This window comes from Sturnus vulgaris, chromosome Z, assembly GCF_052056855.1.
Source record: "Sturnus vulgaris isolate bStuVul1 chromosome Z, bStuVul1.hap1, whole genome shotgun sequence".
In the NCBI taxonomy this organism is placed as follows: Eukaryota; Metazoa; Chordata; class Aves; order Passeriformes; family Sturnidae; genus Sturnus; species Sturnus vulgaris.
In genome coordinates this window covers 7,944,259-7,972,083 of record NC_142283.1, presented here as the reverse complement: position 1 = coordinate 7,972,083, position 27,825 = coordinate 7,944,259, and the positions used below count along the sequence as shown (strand labels likewise).

Here is a 27,825-nt window from a genome sequence, read left to right as displayed (position 1 = left end):
TCTGGCTCTGGAGGCCAAGGCAAAAAATCAAAGGTGGCTCTTGATGGGCACGTGGTTTGCCCACACTCAAACCCCAAAACAGGACATGAGATAGGCCTAGAAGAATACAGCTGTTTGGGTTGGGGTGTCCCAAAAGAAAGCAGATGCCCTCTTGGACAGGGGCTTACTTTCCTTTGCCCACTTTCCCAATGGCAATTGAAGCTTTCCTTGCAACGCCTTTTCCCCAAGCCTGTGGTTCTGCCGCCTGCCCAAACCCTTTTACATGTTCTTGCCCTATCTTCATGCAACCAGGGGATCAGCTGGGCAGACCTGCCTGTTTTCCCCCAGCCCCATCAGAACTCCTTGCCAAAACCCTCCTGCATCCTAGGACATCTGCTAATTGCTCCCAATGACACCAAAAAACTCCCGTTTCAATTCCAAAGGTTCACTAATTGCACCTTGCTCCAGCAGCACTGCCCAGAGAGAAGTGCACCAAAGGCAACTTGAGTTGAAAAAGGAAATGTATTACAGCTTGTTATACCAGCTCTTCTTTTACAATTACAAGTTCTGTTAAAAGCTTACTGCACATAATTACACTTCTGCTGACTTCATGGCAAGTGGCAAAGATCACTACCAGTTCACACCATCTCATCCCTAACAGGTTACAAAGTGGTGCCTGTATGCATCCATGTATGGAGGGAGAGTGACAAACACCCCTGGCCCTCTCTAAGTACCCACAGAGCTGGAAGGAAACTGCACAAAGCCTACAAAGGGCAAAAGGAGAAGGAGAAACTAAATCAGAGAAAGACAGCATGGTGTATTTTGTTGGCCTTTTGTTGTGCACATTTTTTATCTGCAGTTTTCCTGAGAAACACACACTTACAGAGTTAAGCCTTTAAGCTATTCTGTGCATTTGCCTGAAATCATACTCATTCAAGCATGCTGTATCAAGAGTGCTGGACCCACACAGCAGTGTGATTTATTAGAAAGCAGTGCATAAGTAGCCAAAAACCGTGCACATCTTCTGAGGGAGTTACTTCAAATACAGCATTGGAAGTGCTACTCTGTAATTCCTTGATAATTATTTTCCAGAAAAATGAAAAGCTTGCTGTAAACTCAATTAGAAATATTTAATGTGATAAACATATTCATATACTAAATTACAAGCTTTATTATACCAAGATAAACACAAACTAAGTGATTAGGAAAACTAACAGAACATTCTTGAGAAGCAGAGAATGATAAATATCAGACTGTTCATTAGCTTATCCCTCACATTGCTAAGACATTGCATTTCAGTATTTTTATTATAGCTTCCCTCTGTTCATTATCCCAATCAAACAACTGAAACAATTGAAAAAAATAGCAAAAGAAGCACTTACCACAGGTTTGCATAGGAATTGAGAGATAGATAAAGATAATAGTCTGTGTTGTGTAAATACATTGACTTCTGTATAAAAATTGCAAACTCATACAGAACTATACAATTAGCATGGCCAGAGGGGACAGGGGTGGTGTGGCATGCAAGGCAAGAAGTCAAATCACCCAGTTTTCCTGAGCAGTTTAATACAAATTAACCTTAATGAGACAAATAGCCACAAGATTCTCATTACTTTTAAAGCTCCATTTTAAGTCCAGCTGCATTGTATCTGTGTATGCATCTGGATGAGTAGGAGTCAGAAACATTATTGTTCAGTCATATTAACCGGGTTCTGTATACTGTATTTCAGTAACCAGAGCATCTTCTTCCATCTTCTTCCTCCTGTTTCATTTGTATGAGTTTTTGATGTGTTTCAGCCACCTGTCAACAGGGACAAATTAACCACTCTGTCACTCTTTAAAGAACTGGAGGTCTGATGCAAGTTTTCCAGGTATTGTCAACTATATTATTGTCATTACCATATTAGGCTGGACAACGGATTAATGTTTAAAGTATTTTAACATATTTACCTGCTTCCAGCTGAGCAATAGCAAATCTCGGGGCATTGTGTCCACCTTCCAAGGTAGAGTAAATAAGGGATGTGACCTCAAGAGTACAAATTCTGACTCTGGCTCTTGCATGATATGAACAGTAAAAGCAGACCCAGACAGCTCTTGGATAAACCCTTAAGAAAAAAATAAAGCCTCATTGGATCTCTAGCACTATGAGTACAAAGACAAGAGCAGCAGCCGCCCATGTTGAAATTTCAGTGTGGAAAAAAAATCAATAGAGCTGAAAAAGAGAAAACGGGACCCTCTTTAACTGCATTTAACAGCTCCACCTCGTGGTAAACTGATTTTTTCTGCAAGGCCGTGCTGACAGGGACTTTGGGAGCGCTGGGTGGGTCAAAGCTAAGGGCGCCCTGGGGCAACTTTGCCTGTCCTCATCATTTGAATGGAAGGCAGCACACAAAGCCCAGGCAATCGAGTCCATGTTGTGTGGGAATCCCACTTTCTCCTCTTTTTCTTCTGAGGAAAAATAGGAAGTTCTCGTCAAAGAGAAATTTCTTCTGAGGAGGTAGAGAGTGAAGTACTCAAACTACCTCTAAATATTTATTTTCTTGATAATACAGTTCCACAAGCTTCTTACATACATCATTTCTGCCTGACACCACTAGAAAAGAGGAAGAAAATCCCATGCAAACATGCTGAATTTTCCAGAAAATACAAAAATGGCTTTCAAATTCTAGCCAGTAATTAGTAGTAGGTCCAACTGCCAAACAAATGCTACTGAATATCCTAAAATCTTTGCTCGTTGTTGCTGTAACTGACTAAAAAGAAAGCAATTACTTTAAGGGATTTTATTTTTCTTTCTGAAAAAAATTAAAATTAAGGAAATGGACACTCCAGTCAGTTACAGTGACATCTGAGAGTCAGATTTGTCTAGAACTGTACCTCTGTGAATAGGATGACGCATATTCTATGATCTTAAAGCAGAGAAAAACAAGCCTAGTGATTAATGCAGACAATGAACTAGCAGAGCTAAATGCTTAAAAGCACCGAGTTTATTCAGAGGACAGAGGATAACAGAATTCTCTTAGCTACTAATCTCAAGTACAATTATTCCAGTATTTGCCCTATCAAGATGGACAGGATCAATAAACATTATACAGTAACAGCATCCTGACACACCAATGTGACAAGGCTTTTTTAAAAATAATACCTAATCTGTGTATCAGCCATGGCATCCACTGAATTAGAAATCCTAAGAGTGAATTTTGGTATTCAATATCCTTTGCCTTACATAGAGTTCCAAGAGCTTTTGCTCTGCTAAGTCTCCTTTGACATCTGTTTGTTTGGATGGTTAGACTTCTCATAGGAACTTGACAATTACCTTCTTATAATAAAAAAGTAAGATTTAGTGTTAAAGGTTACATGTCATGAGAACAAGTTCTGCCTACAAAACTTATTCCATTACCTTCTATGAAGTCAAGTGTTAATGTAGTAATCACTGAGCAGAAGGTATCTTGATACTTCTGCACAGCCTTCTGAGTCCTCTTATTTTAAGTGAAAAGCTTTCCTTGCTTCCTGAGTGAATTACCAACTCTGTGAAACCTGTATATATTACCTAATCCTGCCTGCACAAGAGACAATTTACAAAGCACTTTAAGTCATGCCATGAAAACCTAGATCCAAGCTTCATACTGTTTTGTATAGGAACATAAAGCAGAATCTAAACTAAGTAATTTCAGTATCAGGTACCTTTACATCAGGCACCAACAATTACACTTTAAAAAGGTATCTATATTGAAATAACTAAGACCTTTAGAAAAATAGAGATTGTTACTATCCAAGACTGATTTAATGCTCAACCTTGTATGTCACGCAAATCTCCAAAATACATTCCAAGTACATGGTAACTATATACTGCAACAGGCAGTAGATTCACCAGTACATGGCAATTTTAAATGTATTGTTTATTAAATTGTATATGTAATGTATATATATACTGTGTATATATTATATATATAATGTATTGTATATTAAGTTGTACATTTAATATTTTAATTACATTTAAATACATTAATAAAATTCAGTAACAATCAACTTCATGCTGAAATTTAGAAAAACAAGATAAACAAGAAGAACTAGATAAACCAGTTAAAGCAGAGAAGAATTATCAAGTGTTTCTTCAGTTAAAAGCAGAGAAATTTCCAAACATGGACAAATTCCCTGTATTTGTTTCAATTCATGTTTTCCCTTCTAAGCTTCACTGCTGTCTAGCCTAAGCAATAAATACAAACTTAAGTATACTGAAACTAACGTTTCAGTGGGCACAAAAATAATACAAACCTCAGCTTCTCCAAAGCTACCACAGAACTTAGGGCCTCAAGAAAACATGATCCAAGCCTTAGCTCTGCTTTTTTCCTGTATTCAAGTCCATATTTACACTTTTCAGGGAGAGAAAAAATGGATTTGGACCATAATTGACAGTAAGTGGTTTGGTTCAAGATCAATAGCCTTCCTATATTCTCCTTTGGCCTAATCAGGTTGCTCTAAACTAGCAGCTGTCAGGCCAATGAATTACTAAGAATTGTAGATATTTTTGTCTTGCTTCAAGATTGCCTAAAAATACAGAATTTTAAGTGAAAAATGAGTGAAATGCATCTTACAGATCTGTGGCCTGAGTTTTGTCATTAAGTTTAGTGAACTATTCAATCAGGTAATAGTAGAGGTTAAGTAATCTTTTGGAAAAATATAGTAAATTCTGTCAGTAACCACACCTGGAACTCAGCACTCAAAGCTCCTCTGTGAGGTCTAGATTTGAAAGGGATTTTTAACACTAGCATTCTACTCTTCATATTTTTATCACCACATGTAAACAAATGCAAAAGGAAAGGAAATAAAAGTTCACCTGCGCTCAACTAACATGAATGATCAATGTTGTTATGAAAATGAAACCTGAAAATAAATTTCAACCATTATGTCAATAAGGTGCTCCACACTCTGCATTACTTTACAGATGTAGGGGTAGGAGCAACAAACAAAATGTGCAAAAAATTATTACTTTCCATAGTAATAAAATAATTACCTTGCAGTTATTTGAGGCTTCCTCATATTCTTTATTTTGTATCGCATCTCCAGTTATCTCTTTAATGTTGTCCCTACCTTCTTGTTTCACATTATGGATACTAAGTTAAACTGACATATAATTAATTCTTATAAAAAGACATACTGAACTCAAAATATTGTTTATATCCTACTAAAAGAATAAAAGAGGAATTGCTAAGCAGTGAACTGCTTTCAAGAGACATTTTGCACTGGGCATATTCTCACGGGATTCTTGGGGCCCGGGGTGTGGCCCACGGTGCCCCTCTCCCTTCACACACACTTAAAGCAAACCCCACTTCCAAATACAGCCAGGGAGCCAAAAAGTGTCAGCATTTAAGGACAGGAAAGAGGCATTCCCGCTTTTTAACTCTGTCATAATAACCATGCACTGTTTTGGTCTATATCAAACTATTTTGCCTCCAAATGAGCCTTCGAAATGCCACAGTCAAAACTTGATTACCCCTTTGTGACTCAAAAACTAAGATAAAAGACAATCCAGAAACTAAGTGTAACACAACTTATTGTATCTTTAGAATCCGCAACTACAGTATATGCTCAAATATATTTCTAAAGTATACTTGTAAAAATTTGTTGCATTTTCGTAAGCACTTCCTTAACTAAATTTTATATAAACAATATGTAATTATGAGATGAAATCATTGGGAAACAGCTATTTCTAAAAGCCTATTTAAGAAGATGGAATTTCCACGTTTATTGTGACCAAATACTGCTATATATGCAATACTACTACTGTTTATTTTTCTTTTCTTTTTCTTCTTTTTTAAAACAGTTTAAATGTAAGAACTTTCAAGACATTTGAAAGATAACCAAATACAGAGCATTCATTCATCAGTTTAAAGCTTAGTTTCCTGAAAGGTCATGTCAAAAACTATCTAGATCATTTCTATTTATATGATGTTAACCTGTCTGTTTATGGGCGGAGTTACATGTAAAATAGTTATCCCCATTGAAAAACTATATAAACAATAATCTGTCTAAATTGGATGAGGCTGAGAAACCACAGTGGTTTCTCAGAAAGAGACAGAACGGGCACATCCCGGGAGGGAGAACGGGCACATCCCGGGGGAGAACGGGCACATCCCGGGGGGGAATGGGCACATCCCGGGAGGTAGAACGGGCACATCCCGGGGGGGAATGGGCACATCCCGGAGGGGAACGGGCACATCCCAGGGGGGAATGGGCACATCCCGGGAGGTAGAACGGGCACATCCCGGGGGGGAATGGGCACATCCCGGGAGGGGAATGGGCACATCCCGGGGGGGAACGGGCACATCCCGAGGGGGAACGGGCACATCCCAGGGGGGAATGGGCACATCCTGGGGGGGGAGCGCGGAACGGCAGCGGGAACTGCGGCAGCGAGGGCATTCTAGAGTGTTTGATACCCTTGAGCCCCAAATCGACCTCGGCGTTGCTCCCGGGAATGTGTTTCGTGCTTGCGCCTGGCACATGTCAGCCGTCAAGCACCGCAGCCAGGTGCGGTACCTGCGGTGGGACACGGCAGCCGCTCCTGGAGCTGAGCCGCTGGGTGGGATGAGCCCTTTTCCGTCAGCTTGGAAAGCAGAAGGGAAAGCAAGGTCGATAAACGCTTTTATTCTTGCCAAAGTGTGCTCCAAGAGCGCTAAGGATGGGATGGGTAGTTCCTGTAATCACAGATGAAAAATTTGACTGAGTTAAGATATTGAGCCTCACACACTGATTCACGCAGGCTTTTAGTAATTATAAAAAATACTGAAATTCCAGATAAGCCCAGCTAAAAGGATACAGGAACCAGTAGCTATGCTTTTATGAATTTCTAGTAGTTTTATTACAGTGAATTTATTATTCATAAATTTGTATCAATAAATCCAATATCTATCAAGATAGGTAGAGAAGATTTTTTTTTTATTCCCAAATACTTAGTATATCCCCTTGTGAACAGATAAAACCAGCAAATCTTTTACCATTTTCTCACCACTCTTCTCTCTGTTCACCCAGAATATTGGATATACTTTATTCAGGAAAGGGAAAGCCTTGGTTTCTCTGCCTCATCGGAGCCCTCCTTAAGGAATCCAACATAAGCTCCATGCTATCTGTCAAAGGCAGATTAATCATTTTGATTACAACACTAATAGAGAACTGTAAGTGTTGGGTACTGTTGAAACTACCAGATTTTTTTTGAAAAATTAAATGCTTCAAATCCTGCAGGCTGTTCTAAAGTCCGGGCTTTCATTTGAAAGCGTGCCTGCTTCAGTGGTGGGTGATGCTCCCTCTGGAAGACTCACCTGTTTAAGGTCAATTGCCGGGGAGGGAAGAGGCTTTGTACTCCCAGAGATTATTACAGAAAATTCTTATAGTAGAATCTGAAATGTAAATTTGGAAGAATATCTCCTAAGCTACAAAAAGAGCAGAGTATGAAATTGATAGGAAGGCTTACATTGTCTGATCTGTATTCTGAAAAAGATGAAGACAGAAAGAAACTTATGCACCTGATACTTTATCTAATGTCTAATGTTTAATATAGGAGAATGTAATGTTAAATATAGCTTTTGTTTGAAATGGTTATTTCAGACTGAAAAAAAAAAGGAAAAAAGTGCATTTTCTTATTTAAAAAAGCATTGCAGATTTCAATGGGAGAATTGTTGTTCTTCAGGTGCTGTGCCAGTGTTTATCCGACAGCATCTCTCACAAGTATTCAGTCTCTCTGATGTTGTAGAACAGGTCTGATCATAATGAGAGCATTTCAGCTCCAACAGGATAATTGGAAATTGGATTTTTCTTTCCGTCGTGTCCTTTGGGATCTTCTACAATTGAGCTATCGGATGTTTTGATGGATAATTGTGATGGTAATGCTGGTGGTACAGTAATAATAGTAATGAGGATGATCATAAGTATTTCTTGCAGTTGAATAGCAGCCTGAGACAGTTATTTGGGAGAATTTCTATTAAAAGCCCCAGCATATGCCCAGAACAAACCCATTATCCACCTCGTGTGGAGCTGATAATGGGAAAAATGATGTTTTTCTCACTTCTATTCAAATGACTCACCTTAGGCGAGCAGGGAAGAGACTTTTTCTGGTCTGATTTCTTTAATATTTTATTCCCAAAGAACTTTGCAACTCTTTACACAATAATCAGCCACCATATACCCTTGAGTTGGGTAGAAATATGACCTGAGAACCTCCGCCAAGACAGTATGTTAATGAATTAGAAAAGAAAAGAAAAGAAAAGAAAAGAAAAGAAAAGAAAAGAAAAGAAAAGAAAAGAAAAGAAAAGAAAAGAAAAGAAAAGAAAAGAAAAGAAAAGAAAAGAAAAGAAAAGAAAAGAAAAGGGAAAAGAAAAAAGATTACTTAATTTGGAAAAAACATGCAACAGCCATCAAGCCCAACTCTCTGATCCTTTCAGTGATGACCCAAAGTTCAAGCCACATTAAAAACACTGTCCAAATTCCTCTGGGACACTCACAGACTTGGGGCATTGAACTCCTCTGAAGGAAACCTGTTCCAGAGTTTGTGCCCTCTTTTGGTAAAGAAATGCTTCCTCATGTCAAATCTGAACCTGCCCTGACACAGCTCTGAGTCATTTCCATGTGTCCTGTCGTGAATGCCAGGGAGAAGGGGTCAGCACTTCCCTCCCCACTTCCCCCAGACAATGGTCAGTTGGTGAAGTTCCACATGGAGAAGTTTTCTACCAAAATGCTTTTTTTGAGCAGGGGTGGCAGGATGCCTCCAGTATCGAGTACATCTCTACTGCAGGGCCAAGTTGGAGTGAGAGAAGAGAGGTGGAAGCATGAGCAGAGGAGAAGAGACAGGGCCAGGGAAGCTGGGCAGATGCAGATGTGGAGCAGAGCTTTGTGTTCAAATGTCACTTCTTTGCTTTTATCCTGTGCCCTCACGTTCTCCTAAAGCCCTATAGTCACAGTATCAGCAAGGCTTAAACAGAAGGAAATTGTTGCTATACTTAGCTGTTTTTATTTTCTGTACTGATCTGAAGTTCATGGTTTGGAACAGTCTGCATGGTCCTTGCTAGAAGTGATGCTTTGTGTAATCATTCTGTCTGGGGTGTATTGTGAATATATGAACCTTGAATTTGAATTAATACGACACAACAGAAATCTCTTTTCTGTTAACCTCTTCTGTGCTGCTGTAGCTTTTCAGTGTTTTCAGAATAGAGAAAACTCTTGTTATATGGAAAACTAACAAATAATACTTACTATGAAATAAATTTCAAAGTAGTAGGTATTTTTTTATTCCATCTCATGTTATGTCTCCAGGTGCCACTATCTACCCTAAAAATGTAAATGGCTTATGCAGCTTTCACTGCATAAAAGTGTCAGCATTCTCTGCTGATGAAGAACTGAATATTAGGTTTGAAAACAAATTATGTTTACTTAAAAAAAAAAAAAGCTTCTAGAATTTATGCAACTCATGGCCTTTTCTGTCTGGCCTATCTATTCTTTGTTTACAGAGAACTGTAAAATCTCTTGAGTGCAACAAAATCAGAAATATTTGGAAACAAGGTTATACAAATGAAGGCTGAGAAATGTGAATGTCATTGTAATGGGGTTGTGGTTCTTTTCTTCTAGGAATGGTGAGAAGCTTTTGGGAATAAGGAGAGCATGGGCAGAAGACGTTTGCAAAAAAACGAAATCTAGATTTGACATGAAAGAAAACTTTCTAGGTATTAATAGTTAGGTTAGATGTGTCTTGGAAAGCAGGAGCTCCTTTTTTTTCAAGTCACAGACAGAGTTTTAACATCTCTGTTACATTTTTCTCATCCTTATTCCAGTTAGATTAAACTCCATGCTTTGCTGAGGTACCTTTCCACCACCACTCGCACATTCCCAGTATGTGAACCACCATTTACTGATGGTTTGCTGATTTTTCTGGAGTGCAACTGTGTTTTGAAAATTAAAAAGATCAATCTCTCTTTTGAGTGCATCGATGAAGAACTTGAACTAAATTCTAAGTCTGCTGGGGAGGTAATACACAGCAGAGTACCAACACACTATGCTTGTGAAACCCTGTGTTGTTGAACAGATGGTCCTCTGCATTTTGCTTCTTTCATAGCCCTGAATTACCACAGACAAACAACAGGGTTATCTTAAACTTAATAACTAAATGGATTGACTCCTGTAAAAGCAAAGAGAAGAGTACTATAAAATTGGTCTAATGTACTGAATTCTTTCTATCTAGGTGTCAAGGTCTGTCAGGCACTGTCCTGAAGACCTTTCCAGACTAAGTGAATTTCCATGTTGTTCTGCAGCCTCACATAGTGCCCAGTCTTTATAGTTTCGTAGTTATGCTACAGTTAATGAGATGCTATGTCAGTGTTTCTGTACTTTCCGTAGAGTAAAATTCTAGAAGATTACTCTGCAGTTATGCATGGGTTTCTAGCTCCTAGGCTTTTTTCCCAGCTGATTCTTGCAGGCATCTTTTAAAATAGCTGGATATCTGTGGAAGCAGAGGGAGAACATGGAGGAGGTAGCAGTGCTGTGCAACAGATTAGCACCTGGTGTTTCTTGGACCACAGACTGAAAACTATAAATTTATAGTAAAGGGCTTTAAATTACATCTGTTTTTTTGTTTCGTTTCCGTTTGTTTGTTTTCTTTTTAATGTGTTTAGTTGCTAAATGTTGTAATTTCTTCTTACCTTTATGTAACTTAGGAAGCTATTGAAATGCCTAAGTGGTTGCAGAGGTGCACCCAGGAGATTATTACTCACTGTACACCAAGAATTGCACGGGAGAGTTCTCAGAGCAAGAAGTGAGAAAACTGAAAGCTTTTCATTATGCTGTATGTGCAGGGACAGACACCATGCTTGGTAGGTAGTGTTCTGGGTTTTTTTTAAAGAAAATACTCATAGGCTGGTCTTTGAAGGGGGGGCAGGTGGGGAAGAAAAAAAGGCCTGGGAATAAGTCATATGGATGTTGCTTACCCAGTCTATAAGACAAATAACTGGATAGCTTTTGAATCTTTTGCAAGATGAAGTCTTTTGCAAGATTACTCTGCAAAGTAATCACAAGAAGCAATCAGAGGCACAGTAACTGCAGTAAAACATGGCATGTTTTACATGACTCATGTGCAAGAGGAAATAAGGAACTAACTAAAGACCTAACAGGAGGACCGAGTGTTGACTGAAATTATGGAAATAGCTGTGAACGGGACAGACCAGCAAAGCAGAGCTCGAGGGAGAGACAAATTTAGGGTATTGATGACAGACTAAACAGTAAGGTTATTCTTGAAGTCTTCCTTAGCAGCATATTATTGACAGTTTAGAAGAAAGAATTAATTGAGCATTCAGAGTTCTTCCTAGTTTGCAGTAAGGTTTTCATACATAAAAATGATAATGCAAATTGGTCTTAATCTACACTACTTTTATTTATAGATTTGAAAGAACAAGAACTTCCTTGCATTCTAATATGAGATTCTTGAATTAAAAAGTCGGGTACTTTCAGCAATGTTAGAATGATAAAATACTTTCAAAGACTTAATTACTCTTCCACACTTTATGAGGGGAAAAAAAATCCTAACAGGCTTCTATAGGGATGTAGGGGTGTAGGTACAGGAAGGAGAAACTTCCACCTTCCACTGATTTTATATATAAGGGAGATACTGCCTGAAGTCCTTCACCCTGAATGTAGTGTCAGGCCTTCTGTCGTTCTGTTGCTCTGCTGTTGAAATCACTGTTAATAGTTATGGTAAAAACGACACAAAAGTAATGATAACAGCTTTACCTATGGTGCATCCTTGCCTTTTGACATTTTTTGTGGTTGCTGTCCAGTTCACTCCACACTTAATTGGAAGCCAGACCTGTGCATCTCCTTGGTGTCTATACATTAATCTGGGCTGAAGACTTTGAGCTCTGCCTTCTGTGGCACAGAAGGGAATTTCCAACCCTCTAGGATTGGAAACCAGGATTCCCGGGGGTTTGCAGGTTCCCTCGCTGGTACAGAAGTTGGAAGGAATATTTTGAATGTATGTTTTTCTTGTGGCACATTATATTTTTTCCACTCTGTGACATATTCTTACAAAAACAATTTCCTTATTGCTGTTACTATCATCAACACAACTACAGGGAATTATTAGATACAGAATTATTTGTTGTTTAAAAAATGATGTTTAGATACAAATAATCTTTGCAAGCAGTCATACCTAACGGTTTACTACAGAAATGATAGTGCAAATGAATCCAGGAATAATATTAAACCTCAAAGGGTGGCAGGTTCATTAGCTTATCAAAGAAACTTCCATTATGAAAGGTCACATGGAAGAAATGTGATAAAGATGCCATATAGGAAATGTCTCATTGATCTGGACAAGCATGATAATATGCAATTATATATTAATAAGTTATGGTAATGGATATAGTTGTTACCTCCTTGGATATGCAGCCACTCATTGTGAGACACAGAACCAAAGACATAAGACTGACATTAAATTACCTAAACACACATGGAAATTAATGTCAATAGTAAATTTTTGAAGTGACCTGTGATAAAACATGTAGGAAATTAATCTTATTAAAACTAAACATTGGATGAAGTTACTGTTGAAGGTTTACCTGGGATCTTTCAAGCTACTGCTCAGGAAAACATTCTTTGCAATACAGACTGGAAAACCTGTTCTTTCAGAATTGTCATGTGTAAACTGCAGTTTCTGGAGAGAACATGGAACAGGAGATAAAGCTGCACTTCTGGCAGTGAAAGCCAGTGAAAAATCCTGTATTGTTTTACCGTGGTTTTCTAAAAGCAGAACAAAAGATTTATCTCTTTGTTTCTTCTCAAGTATTTTGAACCAATTATCCAGTTGAAAATGGGGTATAAAATTTGAACAGCTTTGTCTTCCAACTCTTTATATCACTATTTATATACATAATGACTTTTAAAACTCTTGGTTTTTACTTATGCCTTTTCCCCAAATAATGTAATTGGTCTGCAAGAATTCAATGTAGTGCTGTTTGGTATTTTTTGTGGAAGAAATTGTATGCAGGAGTGTGCACTCTTTTCTTGTTAAGCACGAGAAAATGCACCCTGGAAGAGCTACCAGTGCTCCTGAGGATAGGCTAAAATCCAAAGGAGTCTTGATTAGCTGGAAAAAAATATCAGAAATAAGTTAGGTAAATTATAATGGAATAGTTTGAAGTCAAAATAAAAAGGAAAGGGAAAAACTCTAAAATGGTCACCAAAAAACTGTCTAGGTTGCATTTTTGCAGCTCAAAAAAAGTGCAATATGCCTGGAAATTTTAGAGAAATTGAAACAGACCATTAGCAAACCACATGATGTGGTGAAAAAGGAAGCGAGTGACTTGTGAGTATGATTTAAAGGAGTTTGTAAGGCACAAGAGGCAACTGTTTTATTAACTGCAGTGAATGCTCAGGGTATTGACTCTGCTTTGTGTCTTTATCTTTTAAGAAGGGCTATAAACAGATGTGAGCATTTAGAGGGAAATAATTCAAATAAGGGACCTGGAATTGTATTTGGTATCAGCTGTCAGAGAAACCTTGAGGAGTCCTCTGCAGTGACTAAGGCTTCACAGCATGGAAAATGCTGCCACCAAGAGCAGGAAAAAGAAATTATTTTGGTTTTCAGGCGGGCCTATTCTGATGAATAATTTGGAGGGAAAAAGTTAAGATCTCCAAGTATTTAAACATGAAAAGAGTCTGCCAAACTATCTAAACTCTGCCACTGGAACGGATTAGGTTCAAAGCATTTGTCAGGAACAAATTGCCAAAGTAGATGTGATCCTGCACGAGACTGGTGCCTTGGGAATGTGCTTTGCAGCCTCTTTCTGTCTGCAGGGGGTGGTTTAGGCTTCACCATTATTACTTAAAAACAGCCACCGAGCCTTTAATGTCACCTGCCTTGGTTTGTCAATCGTTTTTGCACACAGGAGTTGTCATCGATATACTGAGGGTTTTGATAACACGTATGCTACCAGCTGTAAACATTGCAGGTTGCTCTTGCCTGATTGCCCAGAAACAGGGCTCTCACTTCGCAGAAAAGAATCGGTTTGGCTTTATTTGTAAGGTCAAAATGACAAAAAAAAAAAAAAAATCAGCTGGTTCAGTGAGCGCATTGAAAATTTTACAAACAGCAGCAGAGCTAAATGAAGAGAATACAGCCTCAGAGCAATATTCCTTCATTGCTCTGCCTTAAAAACAGGTAGGAATAACTATAACTGTGTTTTAGATGCCTTTTGCCACAAGCAGGGCAGGTTTTAGATATATACATCCCATTGCAGTGTGCCTGTTAAGAGTCCCCTACTCAGTCTGTGCATCTCACTAATTAACTAATGCAAGAATTGCACCAGACTGCTTGAAATTAAGTGGTAACATCCACAGTCATCTAGTGGGTTTAAACAAGACCAACCACCAAAAAAACACCAAAAATCACACACACAAAAAAAAGTTATTTTCTGGACTCTGGACTGGCCAGTTTTATTTCTGAATGACATATCCAAAATCCACAAATAAAATATTGGTAAGGCTATGTAATGATAACAAAAGCTCGGGTTCTGAATGGGAATGACTTCCAGGCAATTCGTGTAGTAATTGCCATCCTGCTGATCTTACATGCTTCTGTAAGTTGGGCATCAAAATGTCGGGGGGGGGGGGAATAAAATAAAATAAAACAAAACAAAAGAAAACAGAGCAAAGCAAAACAAAATAAAATAAAATAAAATAAAATAAAATAAAATAAAATAAAATAAAATAAAATAAAATAAAATAAAAATAAAGATAAAGATAAAAATAAAAATAAAAATAAAAATAAAAATAAAAATAAAAATAAAAATAAAAATAAAAATAAAAATAAAAATAAAAATAAAAATAAAAATAAATGGACTCCAAGCTCAGCCAAAGCTAAGAGCTAAGATGAAAGATAGGGGCACCAGCAGCAGGACGGCGCCCGCCCTCCGTCCCGGGGGGATGCCTGGGGCAGTGCGGCTGAAGATGTGGGGTGAGGGGTCCCTCCTCCATCTCTCCTGACCCATGGTCAGCGGGGTAGCCGCCGCTCTGTTGACCCTCCTCGAGCCTCCGGAGGCTTGTGTGTATTTATATATAGATATACACACGCACATATACATTTATGGGCTGCCCTGCCTGGCCGAGCATCCTCCTCCAAACACCCCCGCGCTCTCCTCACACCCACAGCAGAGCATCCCCCGAAGGATGAGAGCAGCGGGGATATCTTTCCTTTTTCCCCAAAATGGGGGAAAATTATTCAGAGCAGGGTGCAGCAATGAATTGCCACAATTCACAAATCCATCTCTGTTTCCAGCTGGAGACAGAGCCCTTACGCTGCTCGCAAACCTCTTTGTCGCTCCCACCAGATGGCACTTGGCAGCAGGGACAATTCCATCCGTGCTGTCTGCAGCGACTCAGAAAACATCAAAGCAGCCAAACTCTTAAGAAAATATCAGGAGAAAAACTGTTAAAAAGTAAAGGCTAACTTGCCGTGTATAAGCCTGGAAAGAGCCTTTCCTCTTGCCGACTGAAGTGTGCCCACTTCCACTACTTGGAGCTGCTCCGGCAGCTCAGGATTCTGAGATGGGGTCTGTGAGAGGGTGATGTGACCCATTTCCCCTTATCTAAGGGAAGAAAGTTGCCTTGGAGGTTTCCTTTTGGAGGGCCCCTGATGTGCCAGTGTAGTCCTAAGTCTACACTTGTTTGTAGATAAGTGTGCGAGTATCAGCTGTGCAAGTAACCTGTTGGCTACTGATTGCTTGTGCAGTTTAGGCCACTCAGGGTCCACGAGGTGCTGATGGTCTCAGTCAGGTTTCAGAATGGGAGCCTGGATAATTTATGTGTGCAAAATGCAAGCTGAGTGCAAGAAGTCATGGCAAAATGGGCTGGAGGTCAGGTGTACTCTAATACTGATTGGGAGGCACACACAGATGTGTGTGCACACAAATATGTATGTGTGTGTGTTTCTGTTGCTATAGATGTATGTATTTATACACACAGGGTTTTCTAGAGGTGTCTTATTAAGAGAGGTTTTAACTACAGGCTTCTGCATTTCAATATCTTTCTCAATTTGGAAAGTTTATAGAGGGAGTCAGCCAAAAGGTGATATTAAAAATTGGGGATTTCCTACTCTGGTTCCTGTGATTAGTTTGTGTATCTTGAAAAAATGAAGTGTGAAAGCCACACTGGATCGTCCTGTGAGTCTGGCAGTGACGTTTCACTTTCTGGGTAAGACTGGGTGGTAGTTCCTCGAACTGGAAAGCAGGGAGTTGGTTTTAGCAGCTGATCATGTGCAGATCAGTTAACAACTGGACTTTGAAATGCCACACTGTCACTTAAACCACTCTTTCCCAGCGAAGTGGTTCATAAAGAAACCTGCAGATGCTGGTCCTGAGGGTCTGAGCAGGGTTTTGGGAGCAGGCAGCAGTAGCGTGGGCTCACGGTGAGGACAGCAGCAGGGGGAACTGGAAGCTGTACTCTTCTCTTATCAGGCCAGCCCCAGAGTGTCCATGGCTCTTATCAGCCCTGGCAGAGCCGGTTTCTGACGTTTGAGCCTCTGAAGTCCTGCCATAGGGTGCTCTAGGGCCTGGCCCAGTTGCCTCCTGCTTGCACTTTAAAGAGGGGCTGCAAAGCACTTTGTGACATATGGGAATAAGGCAGGGCAGTGGTGACAGGCACCGGGAAAAGAGGAGATGCTGGATCTCATCATCCTCAGCCTTCATTTCTTCATCTGCTTTCTCATCTCCATTGCAATCTGGTGTGGACCAAAGGTACAGTGCAGCTCTCTGAGGTTCTGCACCCCCCTGCAGCCTGAGAGACATCCCCACCTCTCCCCCCACCCATGGTTCCTCTTTCTGTGTTTATAAAGGCCTGTTTAAACCTCATTTTTCTGACGAATCGATGTTGTATTGGAAATTTGATTATAACTGGAACACAATAGCAAATTGTAAGTAAATTAAATGGGAACGTTGTTTTTGTCATAAAGCCACTTATATTCTCTCTTGTGAGAGGGAGAGTTTGTTATATGTTTGAAATATGTAAGAAGAGGGAAGGAAAGGCAGGCACATTTGCTAAAAATATCAGGTTGAATACAGCTACTCAATAATGTTTTCTTTCCTTTTCAAAATAACTTTTTATTAACTTAAATCACTTAATATTTCTAGCCATAACATTATGTCGAGAGTGTTGGATTTACATGTAAATCTATCCATTGCATACCTGAAATGTATAGTATTTTACGTTTGCCATCCTTGTATTTGTTTTCACATAGGTTTTGAGAGGTGAAGCTGGTTTAGGTGCAGAGTAAATGAATAGTGATTGAGAGTTTATCTTGCCTCAGCTTTAGATATCAGGCTTCCAACAGCTGGTTTTCCTTGTCCTGTTAGTTCTGTTAGTGAACACACTAACTGAACATTATTACCAAGCTCTCTTCCTTTTCTACCTCTGCATGCTGACAGTCTTTCACTGAAATCTTTTCTCCCTCTCCCCACATGAAATCTAAATGTGAATTTCTTTATAAGTGACCTTTTCATTTATTTGTACATGTGTTTTAAGGATGTGGAATCAGACAGCTCAAGCACAGGAGGAGCTGAAACAGAGCCAGATGGCCTTATATTCATTGGCAAAGAAGAGAACATAAAGAAGTCCCAAAGAATAACAGCCAAAATCAATGGCAGAGAAATTGTTGTTTTCTACCATGAGGGGAAATTTCATGCTCTGGACTCTCGCTGCTACCGTAAGATATTTGCCTGTGTGATCTCAGTGTTGTTAGAATTAAGCATAGAATCTGCTGCCTAAATTAATACGGTGTTCTGCCATGTTTCAGATGAAGGAGGCCCTTTATGTCGTGGAGAAATAGAGGTATGTAAGCAAAATAAAAATAATGCAGAGGCATAGAGTTATGTGAAAACTCTAATGGATTTTTTCTAATGCTTTTATCTGAACAAAATATTGAAAAAACCAGTCACATACATATAACAGCAAACAGCCATACAACCAAATTATCAAATATACTTTTTGTCCTAGAAGATGACTTGCTATCTTTCCTTCTTCTCCTTCCTGCAGGATATCGATGGACAAGCGTGTATTGTTTGTCCTTGGCATAAGTTTAAGATTACCTTGGAAACAGGAGAAGGCTTGTATGAAGGAATAAATCCTCTGGAACCATCACCAACACCAAAGTGGCAATCAAAAGGAGTCAAACAAAGGATTCATAAGGTCACAATAGACAATGGAAATGTTTATGTGAGTCCTCCAGATTTGTCTGTGAGCTTTGACTCTGATTATTTTGCTGACAAGTACAAAAATGGTGGTGAATTAGCCATGGGAAAACAAAGCCACTCAGAAGTCACAGAGTAGGTCATGGCCAGACAGCAGAATCCTGAGGAATGCACAAAAGAAGAATCTTCGTTGGGAAATAAAAATGTACTGTGCCGTGGAGATTGTCTCCAAATTAAATTCTAATGTTAATGTTATAGTAAAGCATTGAAATACGTAGAAATGAGTAAGATAAGAAGCCCTGCATTGTCAGAAATGTGACTGATCTTCTGCCGAGGATTTTTTTTGCATTTAAAAAAAGACTTTATTACAGCAGAGTGCCTCACGATATTTGATATTTTGCTAGGCCTATTTTAAATTTTAAGAGGGGATATTGTATACTACGGCTTATAAAACTACATAGTTTAAGGTAGATAGTCAGGTGTAAAGGTTATCTTTATATACTTAACAGTTTATATTTCTGATGCTTGTGGTAAAAATGACATGGAAACTTTCAACTTTTGAGATATTTGTGTGATCTCTAGGTATTTATTAAGTGCCACAAAAGGAAGCACAAAACTTCAGCATATCTTGGTGCACTCTTTTATGCCAATTTGTGCATTACTACCTTGAGTATATGGAAGTATTTATTATCCTTCTTCTCACTGAACTCCTCTTGTTAGTTCATTCAATAATGTGGCAAGGATTTGTTATGTCTAGTTTGTTCTTCCTGATTCTTTTGGTTAAAGAGGGAGCTGTTTGGTGTGATATGTGAACTAGTGGCCCCTGTTTACTTGTTTTAATTTATTGTAACCACATTTTTATACATCCATTTGAAAAAAAAAAAAAAAGTGCTTTCTGCGTAGAGACAAAACCTGTGTTTTTCTGTGTGTGTTCACTGTACAGTATCAGATCTGCCCCAAAAACCCCTTCCAAGGAAGTTTCTCTCTGAGCTGGGCTGCACTCCAGGATAGTGGGTTTTGTTGTTCAGCCTGTGGAGTGCAGAGACACCCTGTGAACACAGAGCACCACAGAATCATTGAAGCTGGAAAAAAACACTAAGACCGTTGAGGCCAAATATTAAATGAGTACTGCCCAGCCCACCAATAAACCGTGTCCCAAACTGCCACATATACAGATCTTTAAATACACCATCCTGCGTGGCTGCAAATTCTTCAGTGTGGGTTTTTTGTGTGATTTGTTTGGTTTTTGCAAAGTTCATTCATAACCAGGTTCAGTTTGAAATGACAGCTCTTCATCTGTAAGTTTCTCTTGTGTTTGCAGCAGGTCTTGCTTTTAATGTATGTCACAGGTAACTCGGCCTGTGTCAGCACTGCTTTTTGTACAAATGTGTTTAGAAGTAGGGAGGCAGAGGGAAGAGTCAAAGGAAAATTTGTGCCACATTGATCATAATGAAAAAAGCAAAGTAGATCATCAATTAATTTCACTATATCTAAATTGAGAGACCCTCTTCTGGTTGTGCCTCCTTAACATGATTTTTGCAGTCTACAGGGGAAAGTGACACCTTGAAAGTGCTGTTGAGCTGGCCGACCCTAGTTTTGAATTTTATAAGACCTACAGAACAGAAATGCTTTTCTTGTCATCTTTATCTTCCTCCTCCTTCTTTTCCTCTCCCTGATCACTCAGCCAGCCAGTGCCAATGATCAAATGCAAATATCTGCCTTCTGTCAGGTGAATCACATCTTGATTGTGTCCTAGAAAATGCTGTTGTGCACTGATTAGTTCTGTGATTTGTGGGGGGGGGGTTATTACTATTTGTTTGCTTTTAAATGAATATGTCAACTTCTCCTTTTGAAGCCATCGGGTAGATGTCAGGAAGGTGGAGCAGGTACCTTCCTGCCATCTACCCCAGCTGATGTCCTGAGGGGCTTGGGTGGTGTCAGAGAATTGGAGAATGGAGAATTCCTTCCCTCCCTCCTCACCCAGCTACCTGCACCTATGATTAAACTTGACCACAGACATTTTTTCCTAGTGAAGGGCATGGATCATATAAAAGGAAAGTATTACAAGGCCTTCAGATATACCTGCATTAACTCATGTGATTGCTGACAAAATATTTTTATTGACTTTTCTTGAAGTAGTGCATTACTAGAAATTAACTCTTTAAATTAAAAGAGATGCAGTTCAGTTTAAGAAAGTACTGACTGAACAATATACTATTATCTGTATGATACTTAGAAAATGATGGAAATAGGAAGTTTTATTTGAATGCTTCATGGACATTAGTGGAAGAGTGCTCAGGATTTTTAAAGAATTTCACTTAGTGGGTAAAATTCAGTAAAGTGTTTATTCATGGGCTTATGCTTAATCGTATAGAATAAATGCAACTGCATGTCCAGCCATTAAGGTAAATTGTTTTTCTTCAAGTACTTCTTATGCACAATACCTGCAAGCTTTTATGGTTGTTTTGTCTTTTTTTTTTTGTTTGTTTTAAAGTGTTCTTTCCCAGGAAGATTGCATTAATTTAAAATCTAAAGTTTGCTCATTAGATTTTTCCCCCTCAATTTTCCTGTTGATGATCACAGAAGGAGCAGAAAAATATTAACTTAGGCAGCTGTGAACAAAGCAAGGAAAGTTGGTGGGCTGTTAGTTTTTTTTTTATTTTACCCTTTCTTCCTTTCCCTTTTCTCTTTTTCATTTCTTTTTTCATTTTCTTTTTTCTTTTTTTTTTTCTCTTCTTGACAACAAAGAACAAAGCCTTCAACATATTAAAGTCACTACCTTTTAAAACAATACATGGACTATTCTGAGCTTTGAAGTGCTAGACTATGCACCTAATCTGAAAATGATTTAAATATTTAATGTGTGTGTGTATATATATATATATATATACATATATATATATACATAGTTGAACTTTCTTATATTTCCAGCCCTTTCTAGGTTCCTAGTTATATTGGTAAGAGTGCATGAAGATATGGAAAGCACAGGGAGGGTGACGAGGAGGGGTTAAATCAAGGCAGTGATGCTAAGGTGGCATTTAAGACACAATGAAGAGCAGAAAGAATGAGGAGCTGTTGGGCAAGAGGTCAGTGAGTCAGTGGCTGAACAATTAGCGCTTCCTAGAGAGATGTGTTAATGACAGCGATCAAACAAGTCACGCCGAAGAGTGTTTTGTTTGTTTGCGGGGAGGGAGGTTTAGTTTAATTTGACAAATGAACAAACACCATCTGTTTTTCATCACAGATGAACCAGGCAGGGAGCAGAGAAACACATTCTGTGCTTTGGCATGAAAATTTTTGTGATGATTCTGCAAGACATTCAGGCTCTATAATGAGCGAGCAGCTTGAAAACAATAAATAAATTATGTTTATGCTATCATGGAAACATCTTTTTGAGAAAGACAGGTGAAAACTATGTAGCAGCTTGAAGTGCAGTGTGAGCCTTGGCTTGATGTACTTGCATTGCAAACCTTGATTAGACAGTATTGACTGTAAGGATGAGTGCCGTGCTTTTCCTTCAATTTCTAGTGCCTTGTTTTGCAATGCTCCCCTGGCTGCACTCAGTGTTGCATATTAAATTAAGGACCCCTTCAATGTAAAACGTGCTACTAAGTTGGGACTGAGAAGTTCATTATGGAGCATATTACTTAGAGGAGAGCAGTTTGCAGGACGGCAGAACACAGGGAGAGAAAAGTGTTCCTTCTGTGGGAAAACAATTTTAAAAACAATCTTTCACCATTGAAGTCCTTTTCAATAGCTTTGTGCAGTTTCTAACTTTATACTTAATACTGGAATGAAATGAGTTGTGAATTTTGCATCTCTGGTTTCTGAAATGGTGGTGGTTCCCTCGCTGGTGGAGAGTCAGAGCTCGCTGACCCCCATCACTCTCCCCACTGGCTTGGCAGCTGCTTTCCAAGGTTACTGGGGGAAACAGAGGATGGGGAATGGAAACAATACCAGTGGAGAGGTACTTTGGCCTCTGTGTGTGTGTGGGGAGTCTGCCTTTCACTGTCAGAGCTGTGTGAGAGTTGCAGCCACAGTAGACCCAACCCCTGGGGTCTTCCCCACCCTGGCTGCACCTGGAGTGTCTGGGGTCCGTGGTTTTCGTAGTCCATTCAGCCAGCGTAGTAAATTCAGCCAGCTCCATCAGCAGGGGAGCAGGTACCATGCTGAGAGAGGCAGGAGGAATCAGTGAGGCTTAAGGGGGTGTGATAAACTGGGTCAGTTCTTCGAACTCTCTTCTGCAAACGCTGTTTTTGGTGTGGCATTTATTCATGCAAACCCATGAATTCCATTAAGTGAATTTTCTAGCTGAATGAAGAATTGAGCACGGTTTTCAGACCCTGCCATCCATGAACTATTGAAGTAGACTAAAAATGAAAGTGATAGTTTTGCCTGTTGGTAAAAAACCTGGAAAATCAGTGCAGATGTCCTAATTAGCCCATTTGTGACTCTTCCTCCATGAGATGAAGACAGTTCCTTGACAAGGGTAGTTGTGATGCTTGAATGGAATATGGAATTGTTCTCCTGAGAGATATCAGAGGGGTATGGTTCATTATTGCAAACCGTAGTAAGTAGAAATCCAAGGCTTATAAAGGAAAGATGACTCCAGAAATAATTATTCTACTTGAAAGTAAAATATATGTTATCTTGTTAAAACAAACAAAAAGTTTTAATTAATTTAACTGTTCAAATTACAATTAATTTTTGCTGCAGCTGTGATTAAGGACCCAGATACTGCAGAGACTACCAGTAAAGGTGATCCCTCTTTATTAAGACAGTCACTATGGTGGGAAAACTAGTAAAGTTTTTGCCATTACTGAAGTACTGCACCTGAAGGTTTTCTGATTTTTTGAATGTATATATGTGAGTTGTTTAATGAAAGGTTTCACCTCTGTGCACATGTCCTTCCTTGATTTCAATTAACATCTAAGACTCTCATTAAAGGGAAAATTATTCTTTTAATACAGTGTGTGCTGAACATCCCCCTCCCACCCTCTGCCCTCCCCCCCCAAAAAAAAAACCAAACCATTTACAAGTTTATTTGGCACAGATTGCTCCAGGAAAAACTGAATAATTGTGTAGCTTTGTTTTGGCTCAGGAAAGCACAGAAGAGCAGCAAAATGATGGCCTCCCTTATATTCATTATAAGGCCTTGAGTACTGGCAGGGTACTGGCTCAGCACTCAGAAGACCAGCACGGCCGTCATCTCAATTTGAAAATTCATGGATGATCAGGATCAGCAGCACTTCCCTGGAGGCTGTGTCACCTTGCAGTGCTCTCGGTATTTTTCATGAGACTCAGCACCGAAAGAACACCTGAAGCCAACAATAAGTCTGGAGATGCAGGTGTTCACACCAATTTTCATTACCAATTTTCTTGTGCTAAGCACAGTGGAGGCTCGATGTTAACTAAATGGAAATGCAACGTCCTGCACCTGGATCAGGGCAATGCCAGGCACAAATGCCAGGCAGAGAATGGGTGGAGAACAGCCCCGAGGAGAAGGGCTTGGGGTGTTCATAGATGAGAAGCCCAAGATGAGAAGGCAATGAGCTCAGACAACCCAGAAAGCCAAAAATGTCCTGGAGCAGAAAAAGCTGTGTGGGCAGCAGGTTGAGGGAGGTGATTCTACACCTCCACTCAGGAGAGACCCCACCTGCAGTGCTGCATCCAGCTCTGGGCCACTATAGAGGAATGGAGACCTGCTGGAGCAGAGAAGGCCATGAAGATGATCTGAGGCTGGAGCACCTCTGCTATGGAGACAGGCTGAGAGAGCTGGGGTTGCTCAGCCTGGAGAAGAGAAGGTTCTGGGGAGATCTTAGAATCCCTTCCAGTCTGTAAAGGTACTCCAAGAGAGCTGGAAGGGGACTTTTGACAAGGGACTGGAGTGACAGGACAAGGGGGGATTGCTTCAAACTCACAAGGGGCAGGTTTAGATTAGGCATTGGGAAGAAATTCTTCCTTGTGAGAGGGTGAGGCCCAGGCACAGGTTGCCCAGAGGAGCCATGCCTGCCCTATCCCTGGAAATGTTGAAGGCCAGCATGGATGGGGCTTTGTATGAGCAGGATGACATCCTTGCCCATGGCAGGGATGTTGGAACTAGATACCCTTTAGGTGTCCCTTCCAACCCAAACCATTCTGTGATTTTATGGTTTTATGTGATGTGATACTCTGGTTACTTTTTCCATTTTTTAAAATAGCTGATAGCTGTGAAACTGAAGCAGAAAATAACATTCGAAATGTTTCCCTAGTTTTGGTATAGAGTGTTATTCTTCTATTTAAAAAGCGCAAATACTCTAAATGAAAAAATAAAAATACTAAACTAAATACTTAAATGGTTTTGGCATTTACCCAAACACTCTCCCCATACCTCCCTACTGCAAAACGGAAACAAGAAGGAACCCAAAATTTCCCTCAGGCTAAAGAAAATAAATCTTGGCTTCTTGTCTTTTGAAGTTCAAATGGGACAAAACCAGAGCTGTTCTAAGTTCCCTTCCTGAGATGAGTCATAGTGTCTGCCCCTTGCTCAGGGCAGCTGTTTTGCTCTCCCACAGCTGTGACACATTTGCCCTGTCCTTATCTGTATAAGGCAGCTTATCAGAAAGCTCTGGAGCTCTCCCTGCCCCTGGCTCTGCAGAATTCGCCTGGAGCAGGTGTGGCTTGGTCCACTAAGTCTCAGATTTGCTTGACAGCCTGTGTCTAATGGGTTCCTATTATCAGCAGGTTCAGCTGGAAACACAGGTTTAGAGTCTTTGGCCTTGTGGAGTGTACAATAGCAAAGGAACAAAGCACCTATAGAGACACTCTATGGAGTTTTATCTGTATTCTGTCCAGAAGTGAGTATTCCCCAGACATCCAGGTAATGTACCCTGCAGGCATTCCTGTAAGGGCGTGGGTGGGTGTGGGTGGGTGGGTGTGTGTGTGGGTGTGTGGGTGTGTGGGTGTTTTGTGTTTTCCATTCAGAAGCTGCCTGCAACTTCATGAGACCAGTTGGCCCAGTCTCCAACAGCATTTTAATGCACTTTGGCACGCCAGTGTGCACCAAAACCAAACATCTTGGCTCCCGAGTCTCTGGAATGTATTAATTATGGGAGTGCACAGGCAGTTTCTCCTTCCTGTTCCAGTCTCAGGACAAACCACACTGCCCATCACAGATGCTGGGGGAAAGGAAGAAGGAATATCTTCTGTCACTGTCACACCCCTCCAAGTCTCTTTCTATAGGAGCTGCAGGTGAGAAGAATATCAGTTTATTAAGACAGAGTTGTTCCAGCTGAAATAAAAAAAAAATAAAAATAAATGCAACTTCACATTGACAAACTCCTGGTTTAGTTTTAAACACCTGGATGACATGCTCTGCAATGTCATCTCTATACCTCAGGGGTGATTTAAACATTAGTTAAGAATGAATACTGCTAACAAAAATCGCTGTCAAGATTTTTCACCTATCACCCATCTCCAAGTTTCCTTGCAGCCAGGGAAATGGAACAACGGAGGGCAAGCTGCCTGACAACCAGCAGAATTCAGGCCTTCATTTCAAATGGGAGGAACTGAGTTTCCAAAACAAGCTTCCTTCACTCCCTGTAAGATCTTTTCTAGCCCAGCAGCACTTGACAACTTGCACATCTGAGCTGATTGCAGTTGTGTCCCATCTTGCTAATGTGGAGCATGTGTGATACTGCTTAGATGGGATCTTGGCATGACACTCTGTGGTACTTGGGAATGCACCCTAGCCACAGGCTTATTTTATCTAGGATCAAGGGGAGCTATTGTACATGGTTATGCATATATATGCAAATTAGGCAAGGTCTCTGAATAAACAAAGCTCTGTCCCCAAGAAGACAATGAAATGGTGAATTGTAAGTGAGGTATCTGCAAGATACTGTCTTCCTTCAGATGTTCATCCTTTTTGGAGCTTGATAATCCAGATTCCAAGAGAAGAAATAGAAGCCTCAGAATTAGGAGTATTATAGCACCTGTAAATCAGTGGTGCAGCAGAGCTGCTGCCTCCCCCCTGCCTTGTGCCACTTTTGAATGGGCAGTTGCCCATGGGCAACTTCTGCCTTATTGATCCTGTATTCCTGTTCCCTCTGGGTGGCTGAGAAGTTGCTTGTGGCCAATCTCCTCCTTCTCAAGTGGCTGCTGGTCCTTGTCCAGTACAGTGGCCACAATTCAGCCACAGACAGGGACACCTCCAGCAACCCAGCCATCTGAATGGGGCCAAACCTGCCGAGCCCAGCCAGCAGGATGAGGCCTCCTATTGAAAGTCATGATGGAGTTGATGGAAAAGCTATGTCTGGACAGATCAGCTGCAGCCTTCCTATCTCACCAGAGTTTGGGTGCTCAAAAGTTCCTGGCAGCCTCTTCTCTCCAACAAATGCTGGCGAGGAAGCTGCTGGAAGAGCTGCTCCACATCCACGGCTTTCTGTGCAGGGAGCTGCTTCACAACTTTTCAGGCATTTGGACTGAGACCAAGGCTTTGATGTGTGCAGGTGAAGGTGCTGGTGGAGTTTGTGGTTGAAAACTAAGCAGGCAGGTAATGTCTGGCCTCTCCTGTCCATCAGCTGAGGAGACCCCCATGGTCGTGACAGGTACAAGGAGAATTAGAGTGTTGTCATAGCCTGAGGCTTGGGATTCTAGAAACCTCAAAGTCAAGAAGACTGCAGATGAAGGGCTCTGGGTGGGTTTTGCTTCAGGTGTTCTTGACTTCCAAGAAGACATTTGTGCACACATTTGTGCCTTGTAGACAAGTATTTGGAAGAGTGAAGCAGAACAGCAGAACAGATGGGATTACCAGGTAAAATTCTGGATTGATGTGTCCCCCTCTCTGCCAGACATCCTCAGAGAAGATGGGGGAGACACAGGAGTGGAATTCAAAAAGCAGATGCCTGTCAGCTCCACAAATACTGGAATAAGGTGTCTTGGGCAGTGAGGTGCTTTCTGCTGTGCCTCCTGAAGCCAGCCCACCCCTTCAGATTATGGGATTCCTCCTGCCACTGCAATAATACATTGTGACCCAAAATGAGAGGTTTTTTCTCAAGTGTATTAGGAATGTATTTAATCAAATTTGAAAATTTTCTCTGGAAAAACAGAGAAGGCATAGCTGCCAACTTCAGAGGGTTTTTGCTCAGCTCTTACTTCATCACAGCTTCATCCAGTCTGTTTTGGGTTGGGTGGACTGTGCAAGATGTGAATGATGAAACCAGCATCTTCTCTGCAGAACTGAGGTGGTAGTAAGTAGGTAAAAGGAGGTAAATTGAGCTCACTTTGGTTAAAAACATGTACTGACTCCAGTGAATATTGGCTTTCCCTGCCCAATCGCACTGTGGGGTGGTCAGGTTCGCAGGATCCCTCTAGGAAAATTAATATCAAGGACAAACAAAAAGATTGGAGGCCAGGGAAAAAGAGATGGAATGTTGGCCAGGAAAGGAGGAAGAGAGAAGAAGGGGACAGGAAAAATGCAGGACGATCCAGCAGGTCAAGAAGTCCAGGTGTATTCCAGGCTCTGCTGCCCATCTTTCCAAATTCTAAACGCTGCTCTAAGTCACAGTGACAGGGAGCTGTGTCATGGGGTGTTAGGCTGGATATCAGGAAAAGGTTTCTCATCCAGGGATTGGCTGAGCATCAGAACAAGGTC

General features: G+C 40.4%; 1 protein-coding gene and 2 long non-coding RNA genes across 4 annotated transcripts; 1 reads left to right on the top strand and 2 right to left on the bottom strand.

Annotated features, from left to right (window-relative positions):
- Positions 1–782: 782 nt before the first annotated feature.
- LOC148219649 (uncharacterized) lies at positions 783–2,115 on the bottom strand. The gene is made up of 2 exons (XR_015799509.1): positions 1,930–2,115; positions 783–1,780 (listed from the first exon to the last, which is right to left on the bottom strand). It is a non-coding gene; the product is annotated as an uncharacterized LOC148219649 (long non-coding RNA).
- Positions 2,116–6,541: 4,426 nt separating this feature from the next.
- LOC148219648 (uncharacterized) lies at positions 6,542–8,191 on the bottom strand. Of its 2 annotated transcripts, none has more exons than XR_015799511.1 (3): positions 8,055–8,191; positions 7,293–7,370; positions 6,542–6,671 (listed from the first exon to the last, which is right to left on the bottom strand). It is a non-coding gene; the product is annotated as an uncharacterized LOC148219648 (long non-coding RNA). The 2 variants fall into 2 exon arrangements; XR_015799510.1 differs by lacking the exon at positions 6,542–6,671 and adding an exon at positions 6,893–7,100.
- An 8,046-nt stretch (positions 8,192–16,237) lies between these two features.
- Positions 16,238–19,102, top strand: RFESD (Rieske Fe-S domain containing). The gene is made up of 4 exons (XM_014883868.2): positions 16,238–16,742; positions 17,527–17,707; positions 17,798–17,832; positions 18,037–19,102. Exons 1-4 carry the CDS (start codon positions 16,665–16,667, stop codon positions 18,328–18,330), a joined length of 588 nt encoding a protein of 195 aa, XP_014739354.1. The 5' UTR covers positions 16,238–16,664; the 3' UTR covers positions 18,331–19,102.
- The last annotated feature ends 8,723 nt before the right edge of the window (positions 19,103–27,825 follow it).